This window comes from Sarcophilus harrisii, chromosome 4, assembly GCF_902635505.1.
Source record: "Sarcophilus harrisii chromosome 4, mSarHar1.11, whole genome shotgun sequence".
Lineage (NCBI taxonomy): Eukaryota > Metazoa > Chordata > Mammalia > Dasyuromorphia > Dasyuridae > Sarcophilus > Sarcophilus harrisii.
The window spans coordinates 61916106-61943094 of NC_045429.1; the positions used below are offsets into that span (position 1 = coordinate 61916106).

General features: G+C 36.0%; 1 protein-coding gene across 2 annotated transcripts in view; it reads left to right on the top strand.

Moving 5' to 3' along the window:
• Window positions 1-26989, top strand: part of RABGAP1L (RAB GTPase activating protein 1 like) — a 697071-nt gene that overhangs the window by 121125 nt on the left and 548957 nt on the right. For both annotated transcript variants that reach the window (XM_031968366.1, XM_031968367.1), the window contains exons 10-11: window positions 1943-2109; window positions 24081-24222. In XM_031968366.1, the coding sequence (XP_031824226.1) occupies window positions 1943-2109; window positions 24081-24222 (309 nt within the window). The remainder of the gene's footprint in view (window positions 1-1942; window positions 2110-24080; window positions 24223-26989) is intronic.

Genomic DNA, 26989 nt, shown 5'->3' on the forward strand with positions numbered 1-26989 from the left:
GCTAAAAAACTGACATGGGAACCTTGGGTGGAAGTTGCAAAGAGGCACTTTTAGATTTGATGTTAGGAGACTCTGCCTAACATCATTGGATAGCCCAAAAGTAAAATAGATTAGTATGGGCTGTGATGAGTTCTCCCTTATTAAAGATGTTCAAGCAGAAATTGGATGCACACAAACTGGTTGAGCAAGCTTTGGTGGGGTACTATTACAATTGTTCATTGGGCTAGATGGCTGACAAGTTCCCTTCAGCCTCAGTGCTTTTGAGATATAATGTAAAGTGTATAATGAGGTCCAAGGAAAAAAAGCCCTTAAAGAAATCTGGGGAAATAAGATGAGTAAATAACAATGTTATAGTTGAATACAAGGCTAGCTTCCTTTAAGACTTCCTTGGAGCCATGAATACACCACATGCAGTTATTTATTTATAAGTATTTATGTGATTTCATCTTTTCCTGGCTTCCTTCAATGAGATTATAATCCCATTTGGTGTTGGGAAGGCATAGGATATTTTGCTTTTTAGCCTTCAGACTTTATGAATTAGAAGCAGAAGGTACTCTTTGGATCCACCCTCTCCTTTGTGCCATAATTCTCCTGCTTTCTTCTTAGTCTACCAAATGTTTTAGTCAATTAGTAAACATTTATTAAGCACTCACTATGTGCCTGGTACATAGGTATTGAGTATACAATTTAAAAAAATGAGAACGGTCTCTAAGAGAAACTAACAAAGCACACATTTAGGTCCCTTCTTCATGAGACCTTGGTCTGCTAGAGCCTATATTGCAAAATATGATATTATTGAGCAGAGACCTGAGATACTGTGTATTTCTTTTATATCCCAGCCATTCTATAATATGGGTTGTAGCAGATAGAGCATTTGGAGTCAGTATGTCTAGATTCTATCTTGCTTCTAACAATTTACTAACTATATCACCATGGGAAAGGATATTTTGAGCTTTACTATGGGGGACAGTTTTACTTTAATTATCTATTTCATGAGCAGGACCAAGAGATCATTATATACTTCAACAATAATACTGTATGATGATCAATTCTGATGGATGTGGCCATCTCCAGCAATGAGATGAACCAAATCACTTCCAATAGAGCAGTAATGAACTGAACAAGCTACACCCAGCGAAAGAACTCTGGGAGAAGAATATGAACCATAACATAGAATTCCCAATCCCTCTATTTTTGTCTGCCTGCATTTTTGATTTCCTTCACAGGTTAATTGTACACTATTTCAAAGTCTGATTCTTTTTGTTCAGCAAAATAACTGTATGGACATGTATACATATATTGTATTTAACATATACTTTAACATATTTTACATATATTGGTCAACCTGTCATCTGGGGGAGGGAGTGGGGGGGAAAGGAGGAGAAAAGTTGGAACAAAAGGTTTTGCAATTGTCAATGCTGAAAAATTAGCCATGCATATATCTTATAAATAAAGAACTATAAAAAATAAAAGAAAAAATATCTATTTCACAGAATTATTAGGTGGAGGGGCATTATAAACATGAAAATATTATACAAATGTGAATTGTTATTATTTATAGCTTAAGCAATGACTCCAGAAAAGTTGATACTTTTCTAAGGTTACATAGCAATCTCAAACCACACTAATTTCTCCATTTTCTCAACCAATTGATATTTATTATGTCTAGCAAGTATCTGACATTTAATCACATAGTGTCTTATTTGTTTCCTCCATGGCTATTGTCTCCCTACTGAGATTGTAAATTCATTGAAGATAAGAACTTATTTTTAAAATTTTGTTTGTGTCTGTCCTAGGTCTAGACACTGAGTGGACATTTAGTAAGTGAATGCTGAATCCTGTTCTGTTTTTTTTACCATGGGCCATGTACTGTCTGTACATTGATGAGATATTCAATGTTTGATAACATGATTTGTGACCATAAACCTATTTTTAATTCTAGATAAAAGGGTATTCATGACTGTAGCTGTGGATATGGTCGTCACTGAGGTGGTGGAGCCAGTCCGCTTCTTGCTAGAGACCTTGGTGCGTGTGTACCCCACTAATGAGCGCTTTTGGTACTTCAGCAGAAAGACTTTCACTGAGACTTTCTTTATGAAACTCAAACAGGTATGGTCATCTTTTTCTTAACAAAGCAAAATCTCTTCTTTTTGTGCATAGTTGTTCTGAGGAAAGGTGTCCAAATAAGGAACAACTGAAATCGTGAACAATTAAAAGTGCCAATAGTATTTGGAATTTAGATTTAGGCGTGTACAATTAATGATTTCTTGATTAGTTTATTCTTTTAGGGATATACATTGAATACCAGAAAGTATTGTTATTGTGCCTACAGTGTACTGGTACCATATTGAGCATTTTATGATTATCTCATTTGATCCTTACAATAACCTTGAAAAGTAAGTGCCATTATTATTCCTCTTTTACATTTAAAGAAACAGGCAGACAGTGACTCATCCAGGGTCACACAGCTAGGAATTGTGAGGTCTGACTTGAACTTAGGTCTTCCATTGTAGCACGTGTATTCTAGAAGGGCTCTCTCATGACCCAAATTAAATTTCTCTAAGAAACATTGGTCAGTATTATGCATGTGAAATAGTTACAATTTATAGCATGGCATTAAAAGTCCCTTAATAGAAAGAATAGTGTTTCTATGATAATATTACTTTAAAAAGTACTGTTTTATTATTAGATTTCTTTTTTTCTTAGTGGGAAGAGTAATTGGTTTTTTTTTTTTTTTTTTTTTTTTTTCCCCCTTAGCAGTCAGGAAGATTGGAGATTGAGTGTTATTCAGTAGAAGAAACTTGTGGCTATTTAGTAAAGGATAGAAAAAGACACCTAATCCTCCTAACTAAATTGAAATCCCTTTTAAGCTGTTGTCAGTGGCACTCTCACTATCTCATGTTTAAAAATGATAGTTGCTTTAATCTACGAGAGGAGGCTGAATATAGTGTAATAGAAGAAAATACCAACAGGGTGAAAAAATGGTAGAAATCAGCCACCAATTTTAATATTAAAAATGATCTTCATCATGACTCAGTTAAACCTAATTTGCTAGATGCTTCATTCGAAATAGTTATGTTATTTCCCAAAATGATTAGAGCTGTGATGTGACTCAGCTTTCCTTATTCCTTGCACTACATCCCACAGGATATTCTAATGAGGACTTAAAAAAACAATGTTTAGTTCTGGAGTGTGTTCAGAGTATCTCTTAGAACTTGGAATTTAGTTCTTTTTTCTTTGGAACTAAACTGTTTGAACAACAAAACCTCCTTCTGTCTGGACAGACAGAAGTTTTTGCTCCAAGGTGATATAAATACAAACAGAAAAAGTGATAGTGTCTGACCTCAAGAAGTTTATATTCTAATTGGGGAAGACAGATCATAAAAGGAAGCAGAAAAACAGAGGGGAGGGAAAGAGATGAAGAAGGTGCCGCTTGGGGGGGCAAGTTGGATAAAGTACAGAGAGCTAGGAGTGCTACCTGGAGAGGAATGAAGCCATGGTCACCCTGGGCATCTTTCTTCCCAAGGAGCCAGTCTGAGCAAGAGGCTTCAGGTGGGAGGCAGATCTAGCGATGCAGTGAGCTTCCGTACTCATCAGCTCTCTGGCATTGTAGACGGAGGGTGCCAGTTAGTAGTGTGGCCCAAGAGGCTGATATTCTTCCGGGGTGAGCATTTATCTATCACTTTAAGGTCTGCCCAGTGCTTTATATATCATTGAATCCTCACAGCACTGCTGTGAGGTGAGATTATTGTACTCATTTTACATGTGAAGAAACAGGCTGAGAGAGAGGTAGAGTGATTTCTAGGGTCCTCAGCTAGTAAATGTCTGGGGCAGGAGTCAAACTCTGATTCCAGCTCCAGCCCTTTTCTCTCTCTACTGTGCTACCTAGGTGCCTGTGCTTAAAAACTTGTTCAGAAATCTATGAATCCCTCCTGCTAGGTTCCTGAGAAATAGACAATTGGTTACAAAAGCTTATCTGACTTTTTGCCTCAATTTTATGTAAAAGATTTTTGTTATGGAATTTTGTGTTCTTATTTTATTTAAAGCATCTAATGATTAGTGACATATGCCCCATCTTAGTAATTCCTCATCTTTAAATATTATATGAAAAGGTCATCTGTGAATCAAAGAGATTAAATTTGAAAGTATTCAACTCTGCTAAATATACATTCTAATTCAAATGAATCTTAAATGTGAGATGATGGCTTCCAGCTTGAATGGTTTAATGTTGAATAGTCATTATTTTCATTAGATGAAGTCTAAAAGGAATTCTTCGGAAAATTTTTAAAGTAATTTTGTTGACCATCTCGTTGTTTAAAGAAAAAAGTAGCCTTAAATCAGTGGGCAAGTGCTTCATTCTGTGGTGTATGAATAATTCATTTTTGGTGGAATCGGTACTGGTTTTTATTGGAAGCCATAAATAATATTCTTCTAGAAATATTTCTGTAGATGTGAATGCACATGCATTTGTGGGTAAAATCAATCATAATGGAAATCTCTTTTTTGACCTTTTTATTTTCCATAGCTTTCCTGTTAATGAATGATGGATATGTAATATATTCTTGGTTGAATGTTAAGTTTTTCTTTCTTTTTCATTTTTGTTTGCTTGTTGTTTTTATAATTATTTGGAAGTAGTGATATGCAAATTGACACCACTGGCAAAACCCCAAGGGACATGTGATAAAACAGTTGGAAAGAATAGTTACAGCCTACATTCCCAGTGATAGCCAGTCCTAGGGTCTGTTTCTACTACTACTTTATTCTCCTTCATTCATTTATTCCTCAGTACTTTCCCCCCTCAAGGGCTGTTCAGGCTCCCAAATGTTTGTCTTTTGTGCTTCATGTTGATCCCCCAAAATGGATTTTAGAGCTGAAAGGGACCTGAGAGATCATATAGTTGAACACTCTTATTTATGACCGAACTTGAAATCTAGACAGATAAAATGACTACTTCTTTGTCACTAAAACAGGTGTTAGCAAAACTAGGACTTGAACAGAAGTCCTTGAAATTCAGCACTCTTTCCATTTCATCAAAATAGCTTGTCTTTCCATAAGACAGCCTTTGAAAGAAAAAAAGTATCCTTCAAAAAGGCAACTCAAGACAAACCAAGCCTTTCAACAGATTCTGGAAGGACAGAATTCACCAAACAAAATGAAATAAAGCAATTTTCCTGTTCAAGATAGCTTGAAAGGTCAGTCAGGAAAGGTCAGTCTTATTTGAGTAAAAGGAATATGCATCTCAGCTCAGATGGTATCCAAGTCACACTAAAATCTTAGCCACAGCACAGATCAATAACTGAAACTCCTTATAACTGGCTTAACAGGACAGTAGCACAACAGACCAGTGGTGGAGACCAGGCTTTTGACATAGAAAGCAAATTGCCAGTCCTAGAAGCCAGGCAACAACAGGTGAGACAAGATTGGGCCTATTCCCAGTGCTGTGAGGAAGTCACTAAATATCAGTGGTCCCTGTGCTCAAAGTCAAAACTCACACATGCAGAGAGACATTGGAACAGCATTGCCTGGACCCCAGAAGCATTGCTCAATTTTAAAAATCACAAAGTAAGTCTCCTCCCAAAAAAGGAAAGAAAATGAGCAAGAAACAAAAAAGAATATTGACCATAGAAAGCTACTATGGTGACACGGGAAAATCACCGTAGTAATGGTGGGAACAATACCCACTCAGAAAAGGACAAAATGCCTACATGTGAAACCCCTAAGGGAATAGGAATTGGTCTGAAGCTCAAAGAGCTTTCTTGTAAGACTTCAAAAAATTTTAAAAGTCAAATAAGAGAGACTAAAAATTGGGAAAAGAAATGAGAGGTATGCAAAAGAGTCAACAGCTTGAAAAAGGAAGGGAAAATTGACTGAAGAAAACAATTCCTTAAAAGATAAAGTTGGCCAAATTTAAAAAAAAAAAATCTACTGAAGAAAAGGGCATTAAAAGTAGAATTAGCCAGATGGGAAAGGATGTACAAAAGCTAATTGAAGAAAGTCATACTTTATAAACTGGGACAAAGAAGATAATAACTTTGAGACATTGTAGAGGGCCTGAACTCTGGAGAAGTATACTTGAAACAAGGATTCTTACAATAAGGTGTTAACTCAGTGGAATTGATGAGATGATGGTTCTCTGGTTCACATATATACTTAGTACTTAGTATGGTGATGTAATGCTTCTTTAGTTCACACAAATTCTGCTGTAATGATGTAATTGTAATAGGGTATTTTTTTTTTTTTAATTTAATAGCCTTTTATTTACAGGATATATACATGGGTAACTTTACAGCATTAACAATTGCCAAACCTCTTGTTCCAATTTTTCACCTCTTACCCCCCCACCCCCTCCCCTAAATGTCAGGATGACCAGTAGATGTTAAATATATTAAAATATAACTTAGATACACAATAAGTATACATGACCAAAACATGTAATAGGGTATTTAAAGGGCTGAGAGGACTGGAAATGAGACATTCCATCTATGACCATCCTCCTAGTGGCTCTCCTGCCTCCTGTACTCCTCCACTAAGATCAAGACTGGGTCAGACTGTGACAATAAAGACTTTAGACTCTATTCCTGATTATCCTTGTGGTGTCTATCCTGCTGAGACCAAAACCTGTCCGGAGGTCCTCCAGAAAGCTAGCCCCGAGACATTACAAGACATCAAGAATCAGTGAAACAAAATCAAAAGAATGAGAAAATAGAAGAAAATATAAAATAGCTTATTGGAAAAACAACCAAGTTGGGAAACAGATCTAAGGAAGATAATTTAAGAATTATTGCACTACCTGAAAATTATGATCAGAAAAAGAATCTGGATATAATCTTTCAAGAAATCTTCAAAGAAAACTACTACCCTAGAATCAGAGGGCAAAACAGTAATTTAAAGAATCCATTGACCACCTCCTGAAAGAGATCCCACAAGAAAAACTTTAAGAAATGTTGTAGCTAAATTCCAGAATTATAAGGACAAAGAGAAAGTACTGCAAACTACCAGAAAGAAACAATTCAAGTATTGAGGAACCACTGTCAGAATTGCCCAGGATTTCGTAGCTCTCCATTAAAGGATTGTAGAGGATGACTAGGAATCAACTATTCAGAAAAATTGAGCATAATCTTTCAGAAGTTAGAAGTGGTATACATAGACAGACTTTGTATAACCATAAAAGGAATATACATAAGTTGATTTTGATTTCATGATATAAAAAAGCATATTAAGGGGTAGAAAAAGGATTGTACTGGAAAAAAGAGGTAAATTATGGTACATGAAAAGTCATCAAAGACCTCTTACAGTAGAGGGAATGAGGGGAGGAAGATGAACATTGTCTGAAGCTTAATCTCAACAAATTTGGCTCAAAGAGAGAATAATAAACATACTCAGTTGTCATAGAAGTTTATCTTATAGGGAAGTAAGAGAAGAAAGGGGAAAGAAAAGGGAGGAGTTAGATAGAAGGGAGAGCAGATGGGAAGAGAGGGATCAGAAGCAAAACACTAGTGAGGAGTTATAGGGTAAAAAAGAGAGAAAGAAGTATAAACAGAAGAAAATAGGATGTGCTGAAATACATACCTTGTAATCATAACTATGAATGTGAATGGGATGAATTCTCCCATAAAATAGAAGTGTATAGGAAAGTGGACTAAAAACTAGAATCCTACACAATATGTTGTTTACAAGAAAAACATTTGAATAAAGGTAAAAAGCTGGAGCAAAATATATTATGCTTCAGTTGAAGTTAAAAAAGCAAGCATAGCAGTCCTGATCTCAGACCAAGCAAAAGCAAAAATTAGACCTAAATAAAAGAAATAAGGAAGAAAACTACATCTTGCTAGAAGAAATCATAGACAATGAAGAGGTAAAATATCTAAATTCTTAGAAATGTCAAATTAGTTATAGGAAGAAAAAAATGTGAAAACAATACTAGTGGGAGATCTCAACTTCCTTCTCTCAGAATTAGATAAACATGACCACAAAATAAACAGGAAAGAAATTAAGAAAATGAATAGAACTTTACCCACTAATTGCTGGGAAAACTGGAAAATAGTATGGCAGAAACTACACATAAACCAACTTCACACACCATATATCAAGATAAGATCCAGTGGGTTCATTATTTCTTATTCATAAAGGGTGAAATTATAAGCAAATTAGAAGACCAAGGAATAGTCTATTTGTCAGATCTTTGGAGAAGGGAGGAATTTATGGCTAAAGAAAAACAAGAGATCATTATGAAATGCAAAATGGATAATATTGATAACATTAAATTTAAAAGTTTTTGCACAAAGGAAACTAATGCAGCCAGGATTAGAAGGGTAACAGAAAGTTGGGAAACAATTTTTATAGCCAAAATTTCTGATAAAGATTTCATTTCTTAAAATATAGAGAACTGAGTCAAATTTATAAGAATATAAGTCATATCTCAATTGATAAATGGTCAAAGGACATGAACAGATAATTCAGAAAAAAAATGAAAGCCATCTATAGCTGTACGAAAAAGTGCTCTAAATCACTGTTGGATAGAGAAATGAAAAGTAAAACAGCTCTGAAGTATCTCCTCCCACCTATCAGGAAAAGATAATGGTAACTGTTGAAGGAGATATGGGAAAACTGGGACACTAATGCATTATTGGTGGAGTTGTGAACTGATTCTGCCATTCTGGTGAGCAGTTTTGGAACTGCACACCTTTTGATCCAGCAGTGTATCTACTGTGACTGCATCCTAAAGAGTTTATAAAAGAGGAAAAAAGGATCTATATATATAAATGGTTGTAACAAAGAATTTGAGTGGCTGTCCATCAATAGGAGAATGACTAAACTCTGATATATGATTGTAATGGAATACTATTACTCAATAAAAAATTATGAACAGGCTGATTTCGGAAAAGCCTAGAAGGATTTACATGAATTAATGCTGAGAGAAGTGAACAGAACCAGGAGAACATTGTCTACAGTGACAGCAAAATTGTATGTTAACTATGATAGACTTGGTTCTTTTCAGAAATAGTGATCCATTAGATTGCATTAGACCTGGGATATGAAAGAGCTGTGGAGACTGAATGTGGATTGAATCATCTTGTTTTCACTTTTTTTTGGTTTTGTTTTGTTTTTTTCTTTCTTGTGGTTTTACCCTTTTGTTCAGATTTTTCTTTTACAACATGACGGATATGGAATTATGTTAAAATGATTTTATAACTTATATCAGATTGTTTTCTGTCTTGTGGAGGGGGAGGGTAAAGGAGTGAGGGAGAAAAAATTTGGAACTCAAAATCTTATAAAAATGAATATTGAAAAATAAAATAAGTACAAGATAAAAAAAGAGACAATTGACAGATAAGATTATCCTGTATTCCTCAACCTCACTAGAACCTTTGTTTATCATTGTCTTTTTGAGCCTCTGTTAGCCTTTTCCCTGGGCACCTTGGGTTTGTAATGCTGGGCATACTTCTCTAAATTTCTCTATTCTTTTCTCTTTCTTCCTCTGTTGTATTCCACCTAAGTAGAGCAACAAGAAGACAGTTATTGTAGATCTGTACTGTTGTCCGTTTCTCCTCCTTGTGCTCTTAAAGAAAGCTTCTTTCATGGAGGACTTCTCTTGATGTTAGTCTCCCATTTGCTTTTCTTTCTCCTATTTTGAATTTCTAACCCTGTCCTGGACCAGTGCTCTAGAATTACATGTTCTTTCTTATCACCTTTGGCTTCCCTTGACATTTGATATCTGAGTAACACAGTGGTTAGAGTGCTGGGTTTGGAGTCAAGTGAACCTGGTTCAAATTTAGCCTTAGACTTTGATCACTACATGACTTTAGGCAAGTCAATGTAACCTCTTCCTGCCTCGGTTTGTTTAATCTGTAGAAGGAGTGATACTAGCATCTACAGTCCCCCAGTTGTTGTAAGTATCAAATAAGATAATATTTGTAAAGTAACTTGCAAACTTTAAAGCAATATGTAAACAAGTCATTCTTTTTTTCTTCCTTCTCCTAATCTTCCTTATCTACTTTAGGCTCCTTTATCTGTATGGATGGTGCCATTTAACTTCCTTCCACTTCTTAGTAACTGGCTTTGCTTTTTATAGAGCTAAGAGAGTAACATCTGAGTCTTAAAGGCAAAATTGACCTGCTTTAATCTTAAGTAATTCTGCCCCGATGGTGGAAGTCATAGTTATCCTTGGGAACATTTATCAGAGCTTGATATCTGAGTACTAATCCTTGATTGAAACAAACAGGATATAGATGTATTGGTTTATTTTTGGCATCTTTGGTGTATTGTTATAGATGCCAAACCCTGACCACTGTCATTAGCTGTGTCCTTTTGATATTGCTGCTTTTGCTTGTGCTGTCAGACATATTTTTGGCCATTTTGCAATAAGTAGTGTAGGTTGTATAGAATTGAATACATTTTTTGTTCCTTGTGTTTAGGCAATGTCAGATATCATTTGCAAAATAAGCCTTTTTTCTTTTGGTTATATTTGAGTGGACTTAAATTTTTTTCTTTTTTTACAGTAAATACAACATACTTTTATAACAGCTAAAAGAAAATGAAAGTTTGGGAATGTCATGCTGTGACAAATATGTTATGCTTTGGTTGTCAACACAAATGGATTTTTATAGTGGAGCTGAAGAATCCAAAAATAGGATTTCTATTACAAATATTCATTGCTTTAGCTTACAATGGCACTAGATATAGCCACTCTAATACAACCCTATGAACTTTGATTACTTTTTTTTTTAATTACTGAAAATGCTGTTTTCATGTACCCTGTTATCCAGAGTGTTGTGAGAAGTACTATGTCAAAATGCTGATGGTAAGCTGTCTAAAATAGGGCATTTTTACTATAATCCAGCAATAGCAATAGTACAATATGCTACTGATGGTCTGTAGACTATAAAGCACTGCCTACAAATTCAGGTCCCACTGTGTGTTTGTTTAGGTTATTGTACACTCTAAAGAATTTGTCTTTGTCATAACTCCCATTTGGTGAAAGGTGGCTAAGTGCCATATAGCCTCCCGACTCCCGACTTTGGGTCACAAGTGTTGGTTCCAATCTGGTCTTAGACACTTAGTAGCTATGTGATCAGAGATAACCTCTTTAAATTTCAGTTTCCTTGTCAATGAAATGTGGATTATAATAGCACCTATTTCTTAGAGTTGTTTTATTAAGATCAAATAAAACACCAATCATCAAGTACTTTTTGAGCCTATAGTACTACATAAATGTTATTTATAATTAATAATAATAGCAATAATAAGCATTATTATGTGCCTTAGGAAATAGAGTTCATTTTGGGTGGCAAGTCTTTAGTGTCCTTTGGTTACATGGTTTTAAACTTTCTGTATTTTCTTACCAGAGCAGCATTTGCTATTAATATTGCCAATATTACAGTCTACTTCTTGCAAAGATCTTCAGAAATTATACATTCCTCTGGCAAATAATGGAAACATTGTAGTAGAAACATTGTATATTGTAGTAGAAAAATTCTATAAGAATAAATAGAAAATGACTAATGATAAGAGAGGAATATAAAACCCATTTATATAATTACTCATATTCTCTGAATTGATCCATTAAAATAATAATAATAATATATGATATATATTTTATATAGCATATATGTATCATTTATATTATATAATAACTTGGATTAGGTGCTTCAAACTCAGTTCTGTCATTTGTGTGTTGTGTGACTTGCTAGGGCATCATATGCTGATGTTGTGTCTATCAAATCAAAATTGAGGTGGGGGTTAGATTTTAGGTCTTGTCTGAAGACAGAGCAGCCAGTGTCATAGTATGACAGGTAGATGGCTGACTGAATAATACTGAATTGTACTTCATTTGAAAAATAACAAAGTTTTTCTAAGAAAGCTCCACTTTTCCTCCCTATTTTGCAGCAGGTTTAAAAAAATATCAGATACCATATTTTGCACAAAAGCTGATTATTATTCCACTTGAAAAATTGTAAAAGAGAATCTTTAAAAAACTCATAAGATGAATTTAATCCTTCGATATAAGGACTTGGTTTATTTTTTTAATTTGATCCTGTAGCACAGTTCTATCATAGAAATTGGAGTGGTTAAACTATTTATAAGGATTCCTGTGAGCCTGATATTGACTTAATAGATGTAATGTTATTTCTATTCTATTGCATTTTAAAATTCATTAAATATTTCCCAACTTATTTTAATCTAGTTCAGGCTGTATTTGGCTATAGGCTATATTTGACAGCTTTCTTGGAGGATATCAGCAATAGAAAACCCAGTGGATTGACCATTGTCTAAAAAAGAAATGTGGTAAGCTGTGTACTTGGGAAAGGCTACTATTCAAATTTAGTGAAGGAAAGGCTTTCTCTTATGTAGTATATATGAAGGCTATAGTTTCTGAGCTCCAGATTAAAAAAAAAAAAAAAGAAAAGAAGCTTTTAAATTAATTTCTTGTTTTTGTTTTTAATTTGTTTTGCAAAAATGTATGTTGATTTTGGCTTGTGTCTCTATAGGGTTAGGGAATAAATATGCTTAAATGGAATTTTTTCCCAGCAATTTTATTTTGCAGGATAAATTTAGTTTTCAGCTATTTCTGTAGTTAAACTTTTGAGGTGCTGTAAATACCTTTAAATTAAAATTAAATGAAAAATTCTCCTTTTTTGTCATAATGATGGAAGACTTGTAAAATAATATTTTTTAATTTCATTTTTCTCTGTAGTAGATTATTCTTTTTCTTTGTTTTTTCTCTTTTTGCCCAGATTTTTAGAACACAGCCAGATGATGGGCCAAGTTATTTCAAAATAAGATTAGAAACATGAAGAATACAATTCTGTTATGAATTAAGTACTCTATGATGTACTTTTCTGAGGTGATATCTTATTAATTGTTGTTTCACTGTTAAGAGTATACAAGGATTACACAAATCTTGAAAAAGAATTTTAAGTGGTTTTTATATGAGTGTTATAGTTGAAGATTTTGGTTAAAAAATGGCTTACTTATCAAGGCTATAATTGAGTCAGCAGCATTTTAAGCAATGAAATGCCCTTCTGGGGGTGGTTCTTACACTTTTGCTTATTTTGAGGATGTCTGATGTGCTACTCAAAGGACAACTTGATTTTTTAAGTACTCTCTAAAGAATTAAGATAATGGGATTTAGAGGTATAATAAACATAGGGCATATCAGTAGTAAAGGAAAAAGTGCCTTACAACACTTAGTTCTTTAACAATCACATTCAACATGACAGACAGCATTAGCAGCTTAATTTGGAAGGCAATTGTTCATAATAGGAAAGTTGGTACATTTCCAGTACGTATCCACAGTCTTCAAGATAAAGAACATTTTATTATTAGTATTGCTAAGATATTCCAGAGAAGAGCTCTAATACAGAAATGGAATTCTGGGAAGAAATATAATTTCAGCTGTTGCAGATTTCATCGAACAAATATAAGTTAATTCTGTGTAATACCTATTTTGGTGCAAGACACTATGCTAAAAGATGGGATACAGATAAAGAATGGTATAATCTCTATTGTCTATATTCCATTGGGCAGGAGGGGCATGTGACATTACATGTTGTGATAGTGACAGATGGAGAAAATATTTTTGAACTGAAGGAATCAGGAAAAGCTTTGACAGAAATGTCAGTGGCTGAGCCATTGAAAGAAGAGAGGAGGATTCTGAAAGGCATAGAAGATCAGGGAGTTTATTCCAAAAATGGAAGATGGCAAAAAAAGAGCGTTGACTTTGAGCAACATCTGGTAATCCATTTTACTTAAAGTAGGTGAAAGAAATAGGTCAAGACCAGATAAAAGAGAACCAGAATGGAGGGACTAGAGTTAGAGAAAGATCAATTTAGTTTTGAACTTCTTATCTTTGAGCACCCAGAGGAATAGCCAGCTGGAAATGTAGGACTAGAACTCAAGAGGGTTTAAGAGAGGCATTTATAGGTTTGGGAGCTATCTGCCAAGTGTAATAATTGAACCATAGATGTGGGTAAGATTGCTAAGCCAGAGATTATAGAGAAAGGAGAAAGAGAGCCTGGGATATACCTTCACTTAAGGGGCCAGCTAATGATGGCAGATCATCACTAAAGACTAAGATAGAGAGAAGGAGAACCATGAGAGAGCAGGATCATGTAAACTAAGGAATGAAAGAGAGTTAGAAGAAGGAAGCATTATAGTTACATTACATGCTGCAGAAAGAGATGGGTAGGTGAGGAATGAGAAAAGCCCTATTTAATTTATAATAAATGAGATTAAGCTGAATAGTAAAGGATCAGGGATAGGAATGCCAGACCAAAGGATTTGAAAGGTGAATGAGTATTAAGGACTTTATAGTGTAGGTTGCACTGTTGGGAGTTTGGCAGTGAGAGTGGGGAGTGTTCTGTCTAGGCCAATTGCCTCAGTAGATAATGGGATGGAGAGAAGGTTGTTAAAAGTAAGTAAGACAGGAGAGTGTGTTTCCAGGTAAGCAGTGAATGATTAGCCAATAATGACCGATGGAGCAAACTCCCAAAGTTGGGGATCCGTGTGAATGGAAGAAACTATGGGGGAGTAGAGAATACATGAGGATCAAGAGAAGCTTTTTCATGTGAAGGGGGAGATGAATGCACCTCCGCTCTTAGGAGAGTTCATTTGAGAAAGAAAAGTTTAAGTTAAGTGAGGGGCTTGAGAAGAGAGGGTGTAACATAGTGATAAGGTCTTCGTTTAATTTGTCATGGAGCTATTTGTAAGATTCTATAGCTTTCTCCAGCAGCAATCAGTGTTTTTAGAATAAAAGCAGAGAAGGTGGTTGATAGGAGTGACTTAGGGTTGAATAAGGAGCAAGAGGGCTGGGGGGTAAGGTATCTAAAGCCTTGATGAACTTGTATATATGCAGCATGACATAGTAGATAGAATGCTGGATATAGAGTCAGGAAAATCTGTTTTGCCATGTATGGATCATTTAATTTCTAAGTTGCAGTTTCCTCATTTGTGAAATAGGGATAATAGCACTTCTGAGTCAAATCTGGTTTTAGATACTTACTAACTGTGTGACCCTGGGCAAGTCATTCAACTCTATTTACCTCAGTTTCCTCATGTCAGATGAGCTAAATAATAAAGTGGCAAACTGTTAGGATTTTTACAAGGTGCTAAGTCAGTGGAATTGATGAGATAATGACTCTCTAATTTACATGTACTTAGTACTTACTATAATTCCATAAGATTCACACTTTAAGAGAACATATATAAGGAAGAGCTGTCAGGGCCAAGGAGAACAAGCCCATTAGAGGACAAGCCCACTAGAAGGTCTCGGAGGAGGAGACAGATTCATTCCATCTTCCACCTTTGTGCTGGGTGGAGACTGAAGTACAAACCTTTGGATTCAGAGGGAGCTAGAGACGGAAGCCCTCTAGAATCTCTGAGCTTCAGCCAGGATTCAGTAAAGGAGATTCACAAGCCAGAGAAGGCAGCTTAAGCTCTCGGAACCAAGAGAGAGATAAGCCTCCAGAAAGTTAACCGGGCTAGGAGAAAAGAGACAAAACGTGGAAAGAGAAAATAAAGGATTTGGACTTTTAATTCCTGTCTGCATTTGGGGTGATTACACTGAACTGAAACTAAGGCTGCTCCCAGAAGCCTCCCAGGAAACCTGCTCCCAGAGAACTTTATATTTTAGAGCGAATATTACATTTTGGCACCCAAATGTGGGATAGACATGATTCTGATTTCAGTGGAAAAGTCTCCTCGACCCAGAAATTAGGATGAGTACAAAAAGAGACAGGAAACTTTGTTTAAGGACTAAAGTACTATTTCAGCCAAAATGGGACAGATGTTTAGAAAACAGCTTTTTTTTCCAATTTAAGGAAAATGTGTAGCGAGCATTGTCAGACTTATGAAAAGCCAAGATTTGATTATAATTTGGGAGCAGATCACTGAACTTTTAGAAACTGTACAGTACACATCTCCTTGGTTTTCTAAGGAAAAAGAATTGGATCCAAATGAATGGAAATTAATAGGAGAGCAACTATGTCAATTCTACAATGAAAATGGAACTGACTCAATTTCCAAACACACACTTAATACATACAATTTAATACAACTGACTTTAGGAAATTATATAAGTTATAAGAAGAAAAAGCAGGAGGGGAAGGATCCAGATAAGCTAGGTGAAAAGGATGAAGAATCAGATATGAATGGAGTTAAAGACAATTTTGAGTGTGATACTTCACAGCAGGAGAAATTAGGTCATTCCCCATCCCCTGGCCTACCTCCCTCAATTAACCCTTCATGGGTGGAGGGAGAAGGAGGAGGGGAAGAAGCAGTAACACATTCAGGACCACCTATGACAAGATTACAAAAAGCATTGGTTAACAACTCTGAGATACCACTATACGCCTGTCAGATTGGCCAGAATGACAGGGAAAGATAATGCAGAATGTTGGAGGGGATGTGGGAAAACAGGGACACTGATACATTGTTGGTGCAGTTGTGAATACATCCAGCCATTCTGGAGAGCAATTTGGAACTATGCCCAAAAAGTTATCAAACTGTGCATACCCTTTGATCCAGCAGTGTCTCTACTGGGCTTATACCCCAAAGAGATACTAAAAAAGGGAAAGGGACCTGTATGTGCCAAAATGTTTGTGGCAGCCCTGTTTGTAGTGGCCAGAAGCTGGAAAATGAATGGATGCCGATCAATTGGAGAATGGTTGAGTAAATTGTGGTATATGAATGTTATGGAATATTATTGTTCTGTAAGAAATGACCAGCAGGACGAATACAGAGAGGATTGGCGAGACTTACATGAACTGATGCTGAGCGAAATGAGCAGAACCAGGAAATCATTATATACTTCAACAACGATACCGTATGAGGATGTATTCTGATGGAAGTGGATTTCTTCAACAAAGACAAGATCTAACTTAGTTTCAATTGATCAAGGATGGACAGAAGCAGCTACACCCAAAGAAAGAACACTAGTAAATGAATGTAAACTGCTTGCATTTTTGTTCTTCTTCCCAGGTTATTTATACCTTCTAAATCCAGTTCTCCCTGAGCAACAAGAAAACTGTTCGGTTCTGCACACATATATTGTATCCAAGATCTACTGTAATCTATTTAACATGTATAGGACTGCTTGCCATCTTGGGGAGAGGGTGGAGGGAGGGAGGTGAAAAATCGGAACAGAAGTGAGTTCAAGGGATAATGTTGTAAAAAAAATTACCCTGGCATGGGTTCTGTCAATAAAAAGTTACTTAATTAAAAAAAAAAGAACTTTGTACATAGTAATAACAAGATTATATAATTATTAACTGTGATGGACCTGGCACTTTTCAACAATGTGGTGATTCAAAGAAATTCCAACAGACTTGTGATGCAAAATAGATAACTATGTAAATGGAGTTAAAAAAAAAAAAAACATTGGTTGAGGCAAAAAAATGAAGGACAGGATGTATCTGATTTAATAAATGCATACCCTGTGATTGAAGAGCTTGACTCTTCAGGTCAACAAAGAAGAAGATACACTCCTTTTGATTTGGAAAAAAATCAAGGATTTGAAAAAAGGTTGCACTCTTTATGGGGCTACATTGTCTTATGTTAAGATGTTACTAGATAATTTGGCTTATGAAATCTTAACCCCAAGTGACTGGAAATCCATAGCAAGGACATGTTTAGAACCTGGACAAAACTTGTTGTGGCTTTTGGAGTATCATGAATTATGTAGGATTCAAGCCAGATGCAATAGGCAAACAGGAGTTAATGTACAAATCACTTTTGACCTACTAGCCGGTGAAGGTCAGTATGGAGAGAATTCAGCACAGATTAATTACCCCACATCAGTTTATGAACAGATTGCTACTGCTGCTATAAAATCTTGGGGTTCCCTCCCAGGGAAAGATGATGGTAAAGCCTTCACAAAAATAGAGCAAAGTCCCACTGAACGCTTTCATATTTTATGGGACATTTGCAAACAACTGTCACAAGAACTATTGGAGAAAATACAGCAACAAGATTAATGATCAAACAACTGGCTAAAGAAAATGCCAATGAGGTTTGCAGAAGAATTATATAGGGACTACACAAAGATGCTCCTTTAGAGGAGATCATAAGACACTGTACCACAGTGGGCACAAATGCTTATTATACCCAGACTATGATGAATATGGGAAGACAGGGTCCCTCTTGACAAGGGACTTCTAGAGAAACTTGTCGAAGTTTTCAGTGTGGAAAACTAGGACATCTGAGAGCTTAGTGTAGATACAGAGATAGTGAGAAGACAGGGTGAGAGAACACCTAAAATCCTATCTCAAAATGCCACAAGGGCTTCCGAATGTAGATTGACCCAGAGAAATGAGAGGCAGGGCCCAACTCCAAGATATCATACAAAACACAGGTGAGGCATGATGGCAGCTGAGGTTACACCTAGAGAGTCTTTAGAAGGTCAGGACTCTGATGTGATCTATCAGCCAAAAAACAATCACATGGCAGAAAGGGATTACGTGATCAGTCATCCAAAAAGCAATCAGATGTCAGAAAGGGATTACAATTGGGGAGAATACAGGCTTTTTAACCCAACAGAAGAGCAGTGTCCAGTGAGAGCAGTTCCAATGTCATTGCCAGATGATGAGGAAAGATTTAGAAAGTGGTAAATAGAAGGGACTAGATAGTTTAACTGCTTGGGAGAAAGGGTTTGCTTGTATTCCTACGGATGGAGAAGGAAATAGATGGGTGGCAATGAGCACCTGGAGAGAGACAGAAAAAGAGAAAAATCTGGAAAAAAAGGAGATCTAAGAACAAAATCTACAGGAATCACTGGATTCCCTAACACAAGATGAGACTGTTGCAGGACTTGAAAACCAGCAGGAATCATTGGATTTCTTGAGATGAAAAATTGTTGATGAGATTACTGCAGGACTTCAAAACTTGCAGGAATTATTGGATTCCTGGCACATGAACTAATGGACAATAGATTCCTTTTGGACGATTTCTAGGGCTTATGGACATGTGTAAATCCTCATTTTGATTCATGTTATTTGTTACATCACTACCAGCCTGTGTTATGTTACTATGTGATTTTGTAATTTATGTAATTATGTATAATATCTACCATATTGATGGATTTATGTATACTTGTTTCAAGTGAGCCTCTTCAGAAACCCGCTAATCTGATTTGATTTCCCATTTCCTTTGCTGTTGTCATCTCCCTTCCTGAGACGTCAGGGAGGGCATGATAACAACCTCTTTTTATTATGTTTTCACTCCTTTTTTGGTCAGGGAAGATGTGATCATCTTCTTTTTGGGGGGTTCCCCTCTTTGAGAAGTCAGGGAGGTCATGATCACCTATGTTCTAAATCAAAAGAAAGGGGGAGATGTTAGGATTCTTCCAAGGTGCTAAGTTAGTGGAATTGATGAGATAATGATTCTCTAATTTACATGTACTTAAGACTTACTATAATTCCACAAGATTCACACCTTTAAGAGAGCATATATAAAGAGGAGCTGTCAGGGCCAAGGAGGACAAGTCCACTAAAGGATAAGCCCATTAGAAGGTCTCAGAGGAGGAGACCGATTCATTCCATCTTCCACCTTTGTGCTGGCTGGAGATTGAAGCACAAACCTTTGGATTCGGAGGGAGCTAGAGACGGAAGCCCACTAGAGGCTCTGAGTTTCAGCCAGGATTCAGTCGAGGAGATTCACAAGCCAGAGAAGGCAGCTTAGGCTCTTGGAACCAAGGAGAGAGATAAGCCTCCAGAAAGCTAACCAGGCCAGAGAAAGGAAGCAAAACTTGGAAAGAGACAATAAAGGATTTGGACTTTAATACCTAGCTGCATTTGAGGTGATTATTACTCTAAACTGAACTGAAGGCTGCCTTCAGAAGCCCCCCAAGAAACCTGCTCCCAGAGAGCAATATATTTTAGTGAAGAACATTACAACAAACGATTTAAAAATCTTTGCCAAGAAAAACCCAAATGGGTCATGAAGAGTCAGATGCAATTGAAATAACCAAACAATAAAATAGCATGTCTCATTGTGACGATAAAATGAGGTTTGCAAATCTTAAAGTGCCATATAACTGTAAAGTGTTATTATTGTTGTCAGGATGACGATGGTGATGACGAGGAGGAGAAGGAGGATCATCCTACTCATCACCAATTGCATAATTCTAAGATTAAGGAAGGAAGACCAAAACACATTAGTGGCCTTGGAAAATAGGGAAAGAATTGTTAATCACAGTGGACAATTTAGGATGAGTGAGTGAGTAGGAGAAGAAAGCCAGAACCTCATGATCAGAGTGGTAGATAAGAGTTCAAGATCTTTGTGGTAGAGGATTTTTGAATGATATTGTGTGTAGCATTAATGTTTGGGTGCATGTGGAGATCATGGAAGTTAAGAGGATTTCTGAACTCAGAAGCCAACCTGTGAATGTTGAATGTGAATATTGAAGATACTAAAGGTAAATTCAAGATTTGAGTGGAGAAGAAGTCTGCGAACTAAAGTCACTTAGGAAGTTCATGTTCAGTAGAGCATCATGGAAGAGGAGGCTGGGCACTAGGGACAGATATGAGAGTGTGGGTGGAGGTTAGAAATTTTGCACGGTCTTCACCTGGATAAGTAGCCATTCTGAAACACAGGAATTAGAAGAGCAGAAGGTCAAGACTTGTTAACTATGAGCTCAGGAGAATACCAAGTAGTGAGAAGCCTGTAGATGAAATGGATCCACCAAGGTTCTAAGTAGAATATTGATGTGAAAGGGCTTGTCCAAGGTAGTTGTCCATGCACAAGGGGAGGATCCAAGTCCATTTATATGAAATTTTATGTAATAAAGTTTAGCTGTTGGAACACCAGACTCAAAAAGACATTTCTACTCAACAAATACTATGTGCCTTCTGTATATCCCTAAAATAAATGTGTTCAAGATACAAAAAAGAAAAAAGTTCTTGCCTTAAAATGGAAAGCCATGAGCTCAACTGAGGCTATCTGCTGCATCTCTCGTTGTACAGGAGCTTGTGAACTGGATACAGTCAGGGTTATTAGGAGGACACCTAGAGGACACCTATCCACCCCTTCCACTTTGTAAAGGAGGAACTTAGAGCCAAAGAGGTTGTCTTTCTTATAATCTTCCTCCTTCTCTTCCTCCTCTCCTTGTTCTTCCTTTTCTTCTTCTTCTTCCTCCTCCTCTTCCCTACTGACAATTATGTGTTAGGCTCTTTGCTAATTGCTTTGAGATTCTTGTGTGATCCTTATAACACTCTGAGAAGGAGGAGCTATTGTCATACCCATTTTACATTTGAGGAATCTGAAGCAAACATAAATGAAATAATTTGCTCATACTAATAAATGTGTTAGAATCTACATTTGAACTCAGGTTTTCTTAAGTCCAGATCATTTTTTAAAAAATATTATACATCACAGTCTTCTATGCATTTATCTCATTTAAATTTTATATCTGATTAATTAAAAACTGTAGAAAATACAGACATTTATGAAATAATATAATAAAAAAACTAAAAATAATGTATGCATATTGACTGCAACTCTGTAAGGTTTTTACTTTGTCTTGTCTTGTTTTTTGTTTCTTTTTGATGACTTTATTTCCCAAATCAGTTATTGCGGTTTTCTTAATAGCAAAACCTCAAATAGCCCCCAAAAAAAAAATCTTAGAAGATTCCAATAAGTCAATCCTATTAAAACACTGGAACTTTATCATGGCATATTTCAGTTCAGAGAAATGAAGACCCAAAGCCTAAAATAAGACAGTAGGGGCTAGGACCCTTAAGGTGGGGGGTCATGTATAGAATGCTATAACTAGGGCAGTTGCCATAGTCCTGGGTCTTGTTTTCTCCAGGCCACAAGGAGGTGTGAGGGGAACATGGCCTACGAGAAGAGGCAGTTTTCAAACTTGGCACACCTGTACTTTACCAGTACTTGGTCACTCATAGTTAATGTGCCACTTTTTTTTTTTCCTGATGATACCCTGTCTATAAAACTATTCTCACTGGTTTGTTGGGCTTATTTTAATTGCAGATTCTTAAATAGTTTTGACATCTATTATCCACATTGCTTAATTGAATGGTACTTGTAGTTTTTGTAATAGATGGTAGTAGAAACCAGAGTGAATTCATTATTCTAATTAGCCATGAGATAGACAGATCCCTGTAATGATCTTGATGAGGCCAGTTCATCTCATTAAGATCTTTGTTTTCTTGCTTCCAACTGGACTACTATTCAATAAATATTGGACTGATTTCAATGTGAAGATTCAAAATGCTATTTCAGTGTACGTTTTTGTTCCATGATAATTTTGAAGGACTTGACCATTTTGTTCTTGTTTGATATAATACTGAGGTGCAAAGAGATATGTCTTACACTCAATTTTTTATCGAGATTGTCATTCTGAAATAAAATAACACCCACAGAAAGTTTTAACCTTCAGAGACAGGGTTATGGTGTGAGTTATATTGCCTTGTCTTTTATCTTCTCATGCCTAGCACAATGTTTAGCAATTAGTAGACACTCAATAAATACCTACTGGTTGATCTAAAATTGAATTTTTTTTCTTATGAGATTGAACAAAATGGATCTATTAAACATAAATTTTACTTCATAAAATTTTTGCTTTCTATACCTGTGAGTTGATATGCATTCAACAGGGAATGTAAAATCTTGTATTTGGGTGAAAAAAGCTCAATCTCTGAAGTATTAGATGGAGGCGAGATAGTTAGAAAATAGTTCTGAAAAATAGGTGTGTTGTAGAGGCCTGAAACTTTATTTTGATATGGCAGCTAAAAAAGCTAAGTAGTCCTCAGTTGCTGCATTAAGCTTTTTAGCAAGGTGATAGATAGTCTGCCTTTATCAGGTCACATTTGGAGAATTCTGTTCAGTTCTGGGGACCCTGGAGAATGTCCAGAGAAGGGCATCCAGCTTAGTGAAGAGTCTTGAGCCAGCCTCATGTGAGGATCAGCCAAGGGAACTAGGGATGCTTAGCTTGAAGAAGACTTGGGGAGGACCTCTCAGTCTCTCCTTGTTTTGTTGAACGGTTATAATGAAGAAGATGGATCAGCCCTGCCCTGTTTGTGACTGCTGGGCCGAGTTAGGAGCAGCCACTAGACTTAATGGCTGTCTGTCTGAAAGTGTAATGGGCAGCTCTGAAGAGGCGGCATGGCTGCTTGGTGGGAGTAGTGGAGTGCCAGATCTCTGTGGGCCTTCCTGACTCTGATTCTGGGCTTTTGTGCTTCTCTGTCTTTCTCACTTGACTCTTTAGTGCAAGGTTTCTAAATGTTTCTTTCTAAAATGGACTTCTTTGGGAGTCTATTAAAGATTATGGACTCCTCAGTTTAATGACTGTTTCCTACTTTTGTAATTAAGAGATACTAAATATTAGTCAAAGTTTATTGAAAATAAAGATAGAATTTTCCTCTCATTCTATTTCATGGCCCCTCAGCAGGCCATATCTATGGGCTTCTTAGGGTGTGTGAACTGCAGTTTAAGATCTTGTGCTGTAGTGAAACCTTGGGTCTTGTTTTCTTATCCATAAAATTTGGATGTTAAATTAGATAATTTTTAAGGGCTCTTTCAGCTATAAGTCACCTAGATGACATGATGGATAGAATGTTAGATTTGCAGTCAGGAAGACCTGAATTCCAATCTGGCCTCTGACCTTTTCTAGGTTGTGTGCCTCATTGCAAGTCATAGAGCCTTTTCCTGTCCCAATTTCCATATCTGAAAAGGGGAATAATAATGTCATCTAGATTGTTGTGAGAATCAAATGAAGTAATATTTATAAGGGTTTTTCAAAACTTAAAACATTACATAAATGCTAGCTAATAATAACTATGATAATAAAAATGATGCTGATAAAATCTTACGATATTATGACAAATAAACTGAGTCTTGCCCAATGTCACATAACTATTAAGTCACAGAACCAAACTAATTTCAAATAATGCCTTCCAAAAAGTAAACTATTTTTCTTTCATTACATTGAGGCTACTTGTCCTTAAACCAAACTGCAGATCACATACTTTGTGCCGCGCCTTGATTGAGCTTATTTGAATGAACTATTGAGTATATTTCTGTATTTACTTGATGTTTCTGATATTGAGAAATACTTAATGTGTTTTCAGTCTGAGGGAAGAGGCCATGCCAGTGCTGGGGATGCCATCTATGAAGTAGTTACTCTCCAGAGAGCGTCTGAGAAGGAAGAGCCAGTCACTCCAACCAGTGCTGGAGGCCCAATGTCATCTCAGGAGGATGAGCCAGAAGAAGGTAAGGATGAAAGATTGCACAGCGAGGAAATTGATTCATCCTCCTTTTTCCTTGGAGTTATCCTAGGCTGGAATCCATTTCTTGTTCTCAGAAGCTAGAGCAAATGATTTCACTTCTCAGTTGCTTAGTACTTCAGGTTAGACTTGGCAGGTTTTTGGATATTTGTCGGCATCATTTCGCTGTTTTTGTTGCTTGTTATACTTCATTGAAAAAGTAATTGAAGCGACAGATAAAGTTCAGTGGGAACAGTTCTCTGAAGTGTTTTTAGAAGTGACATCTGCATATCTTCATGTTTGTTATTATTTAATTTTGATTTTCCTTGGTACTGATTTCAAAATCTTTACAGCAGCATCACTGGCTTCTCTCCATTTACAGTCTTGGTATCTGTCCTGTTGAAGACACCTATCGACAAGCTTAGAGAAATCCCATGTAATTTTCCTTTCCTCACAGCCTTTGATATGGTACCCTGTACTCTTTGAAGTATACTGGATTATAATAATATCCTTGAATCATCTTTTTTAGGTTAAAAGATTAAAGTTGTTTCTTCATTTTAAAATTTTCTTTCCTGACCTTATATATGGTTATGACTGAATAAAACATTTTAGGATTCTTGTGGCATTTTTCTTTGTGAAATTGCTGTTTTCTTGAGCTCCTTTCTATTTTATTTATTTTTTAAAAATTACTTTATTTGAAAAAACTGAGTAAGAAAAAAGAAAAGGAATACGAAACAAAATAAAGCAAAACAAAAGATAACATTGTCATGTGCCCAGGAGAACATCAGGATTCAAAATATATAATAACAAATTACCAAATCAAAATACTCTATATATTAGAAGAAATTATATTCATGAATATCCATTTTTTCTTTGCCACCTTGTAAATTGTTCTTTGGTTCTCTGCTGTGCACCTTATTTATTTTATTCTTTGCTCCCCTTACACCGCCCCCCCCTTTACTCCTAGCAAGCTATAATTAAGAAAAAATATATTTATGTGTACATATATAGACACACACACACACACACACTCTTGTTTTTCCTACCCCTGCTGTCTCTTTAATTAAATTCTTCTCTATAACTTGCCTTGCTATTATTTAACCTCCCTCCCTCGTCTTCTTTCCTCACCCTTTGCTTCTCCGTCTGCCTATCCCTGCTCCCTTTTTTCTATATCGATTTTGGAGGGTACTGTACTCTTTGTGGTATATATGTAGTGTTGCCTATTGAACTTATTCCTAATATGAGTAGGTTTTCAGAACTATGAGCCCCTTCTTCTCCCTCTAATGCCTTTGTCTATTTTTTCTCTGCATCTTGTTTGTATAACATGATTACTATTTTTACCTTAACTCTGCTAATCTTTCTTTTGAGCTACCTTATTGTTGACTTGAATCTTAAACACATACATTTTCTATGTTAAAAAATCATTTTGTCCATTTTTAAACAGTTTGTCCATGTTGAATTTCTTAAAATTGATCTTTGATATTGACTTGTATATGTTAAATTTTCTGTTAAGTTCAGTTTTGTTAGGTAGAAGGCCTTGAAAATCTATAGGTTTGCTAAATGTCCATTTTTCTCATTCAAAATTATAGATAATTTAGCTGGATAGGATATTTTTGGCCGCAAGCCTAGTTCTTTTGATTGTTGGCAATTATGATTCCAGGACTTGTGGTCTTTTATTGTAGCTGCTGATAAATCTTGTACCATTTTAATTGTAGCTCCAGTGTATTTGGATTTTTTTTTCTGTTTCTTGCAAAATGTTCTCTTTGAGAATTTTGAAATTTAACAGTAATATTCCTGTGTGTTTTCCATAAAGGATCTCTTTGAGGTGGTAATTGGTGGATTTTTTCTATTTTATTTTCTCCCTATGTTCTGTCACTTCAGGACAATTTTCTTGGATTATTTCCTGCATTATTGTATCAGGGTTCTGTTTTTGGTCACAACTTTTCGGCACTCCAATTATTCTTATATTTTCTCTTCTTGCTCCATTTTCCAGATCTGTTGTTATTGTTGTTGTTTTTAATGAGATGTTTCACATTCTTATTTTCTCATTCTCTATAATCTCTTTTGTTATTTCTTGGTCTTTAATAGCTTTACTGACTTTTCCTTGAGTAGTTCTAATTTTCAAAGAATTATTTTCACCTTTGAGAATCTGTACCTCCTTTTTTAGTTAGTTAACTCTTTTTTAAAATAATATTGTTCTTCTTGGATGATTTTGTTTTTGTTTTTATTTCTTAGTTTTTCCTCAATGTTTTTCATTTGATTTTTGATTTTTTCTATAAATTCTTTGTGGGTGGGGAGCCATTTCATGTGACTCTTTATTTTTTCAAAAATTATTTTATTTGAAAAAATTGAGTAAGAAAAAAGTTTTGTTTTGTTTTGTTTTGTTTTTAACTAAAGTGTCTCTGAAGATGAACCCTGGTCTTCCTTGTTCCTATAATATGTATTAGTGTAAACATCTCAAATGTGGGGAAGGGAGATGGTGATTCAAGCTTTCTCCTAATACCTGGATCCCCAAACCAAGAGTTCCCCCTTCCTCAAAGAGCCCAAAGCCAGCAGTGTCCCTACCCCATTGCTTCTGCACTCACTAGGTGCTGGTTCCTTCTCACTCATGGCCCAGGCTCAGGAACACAGCTGGGCGTGGCATTCCTGATCTGCCAAGGTTCCACCAGTCTTCCCAGACTCAAACCCCAGGAAGTGAAAATCTCTGGTTCCTGCTAAGATTTGGGCAACACCCAGCTAGCCTGAGGGGACTCCACTTGACATTTCTGCTGAGA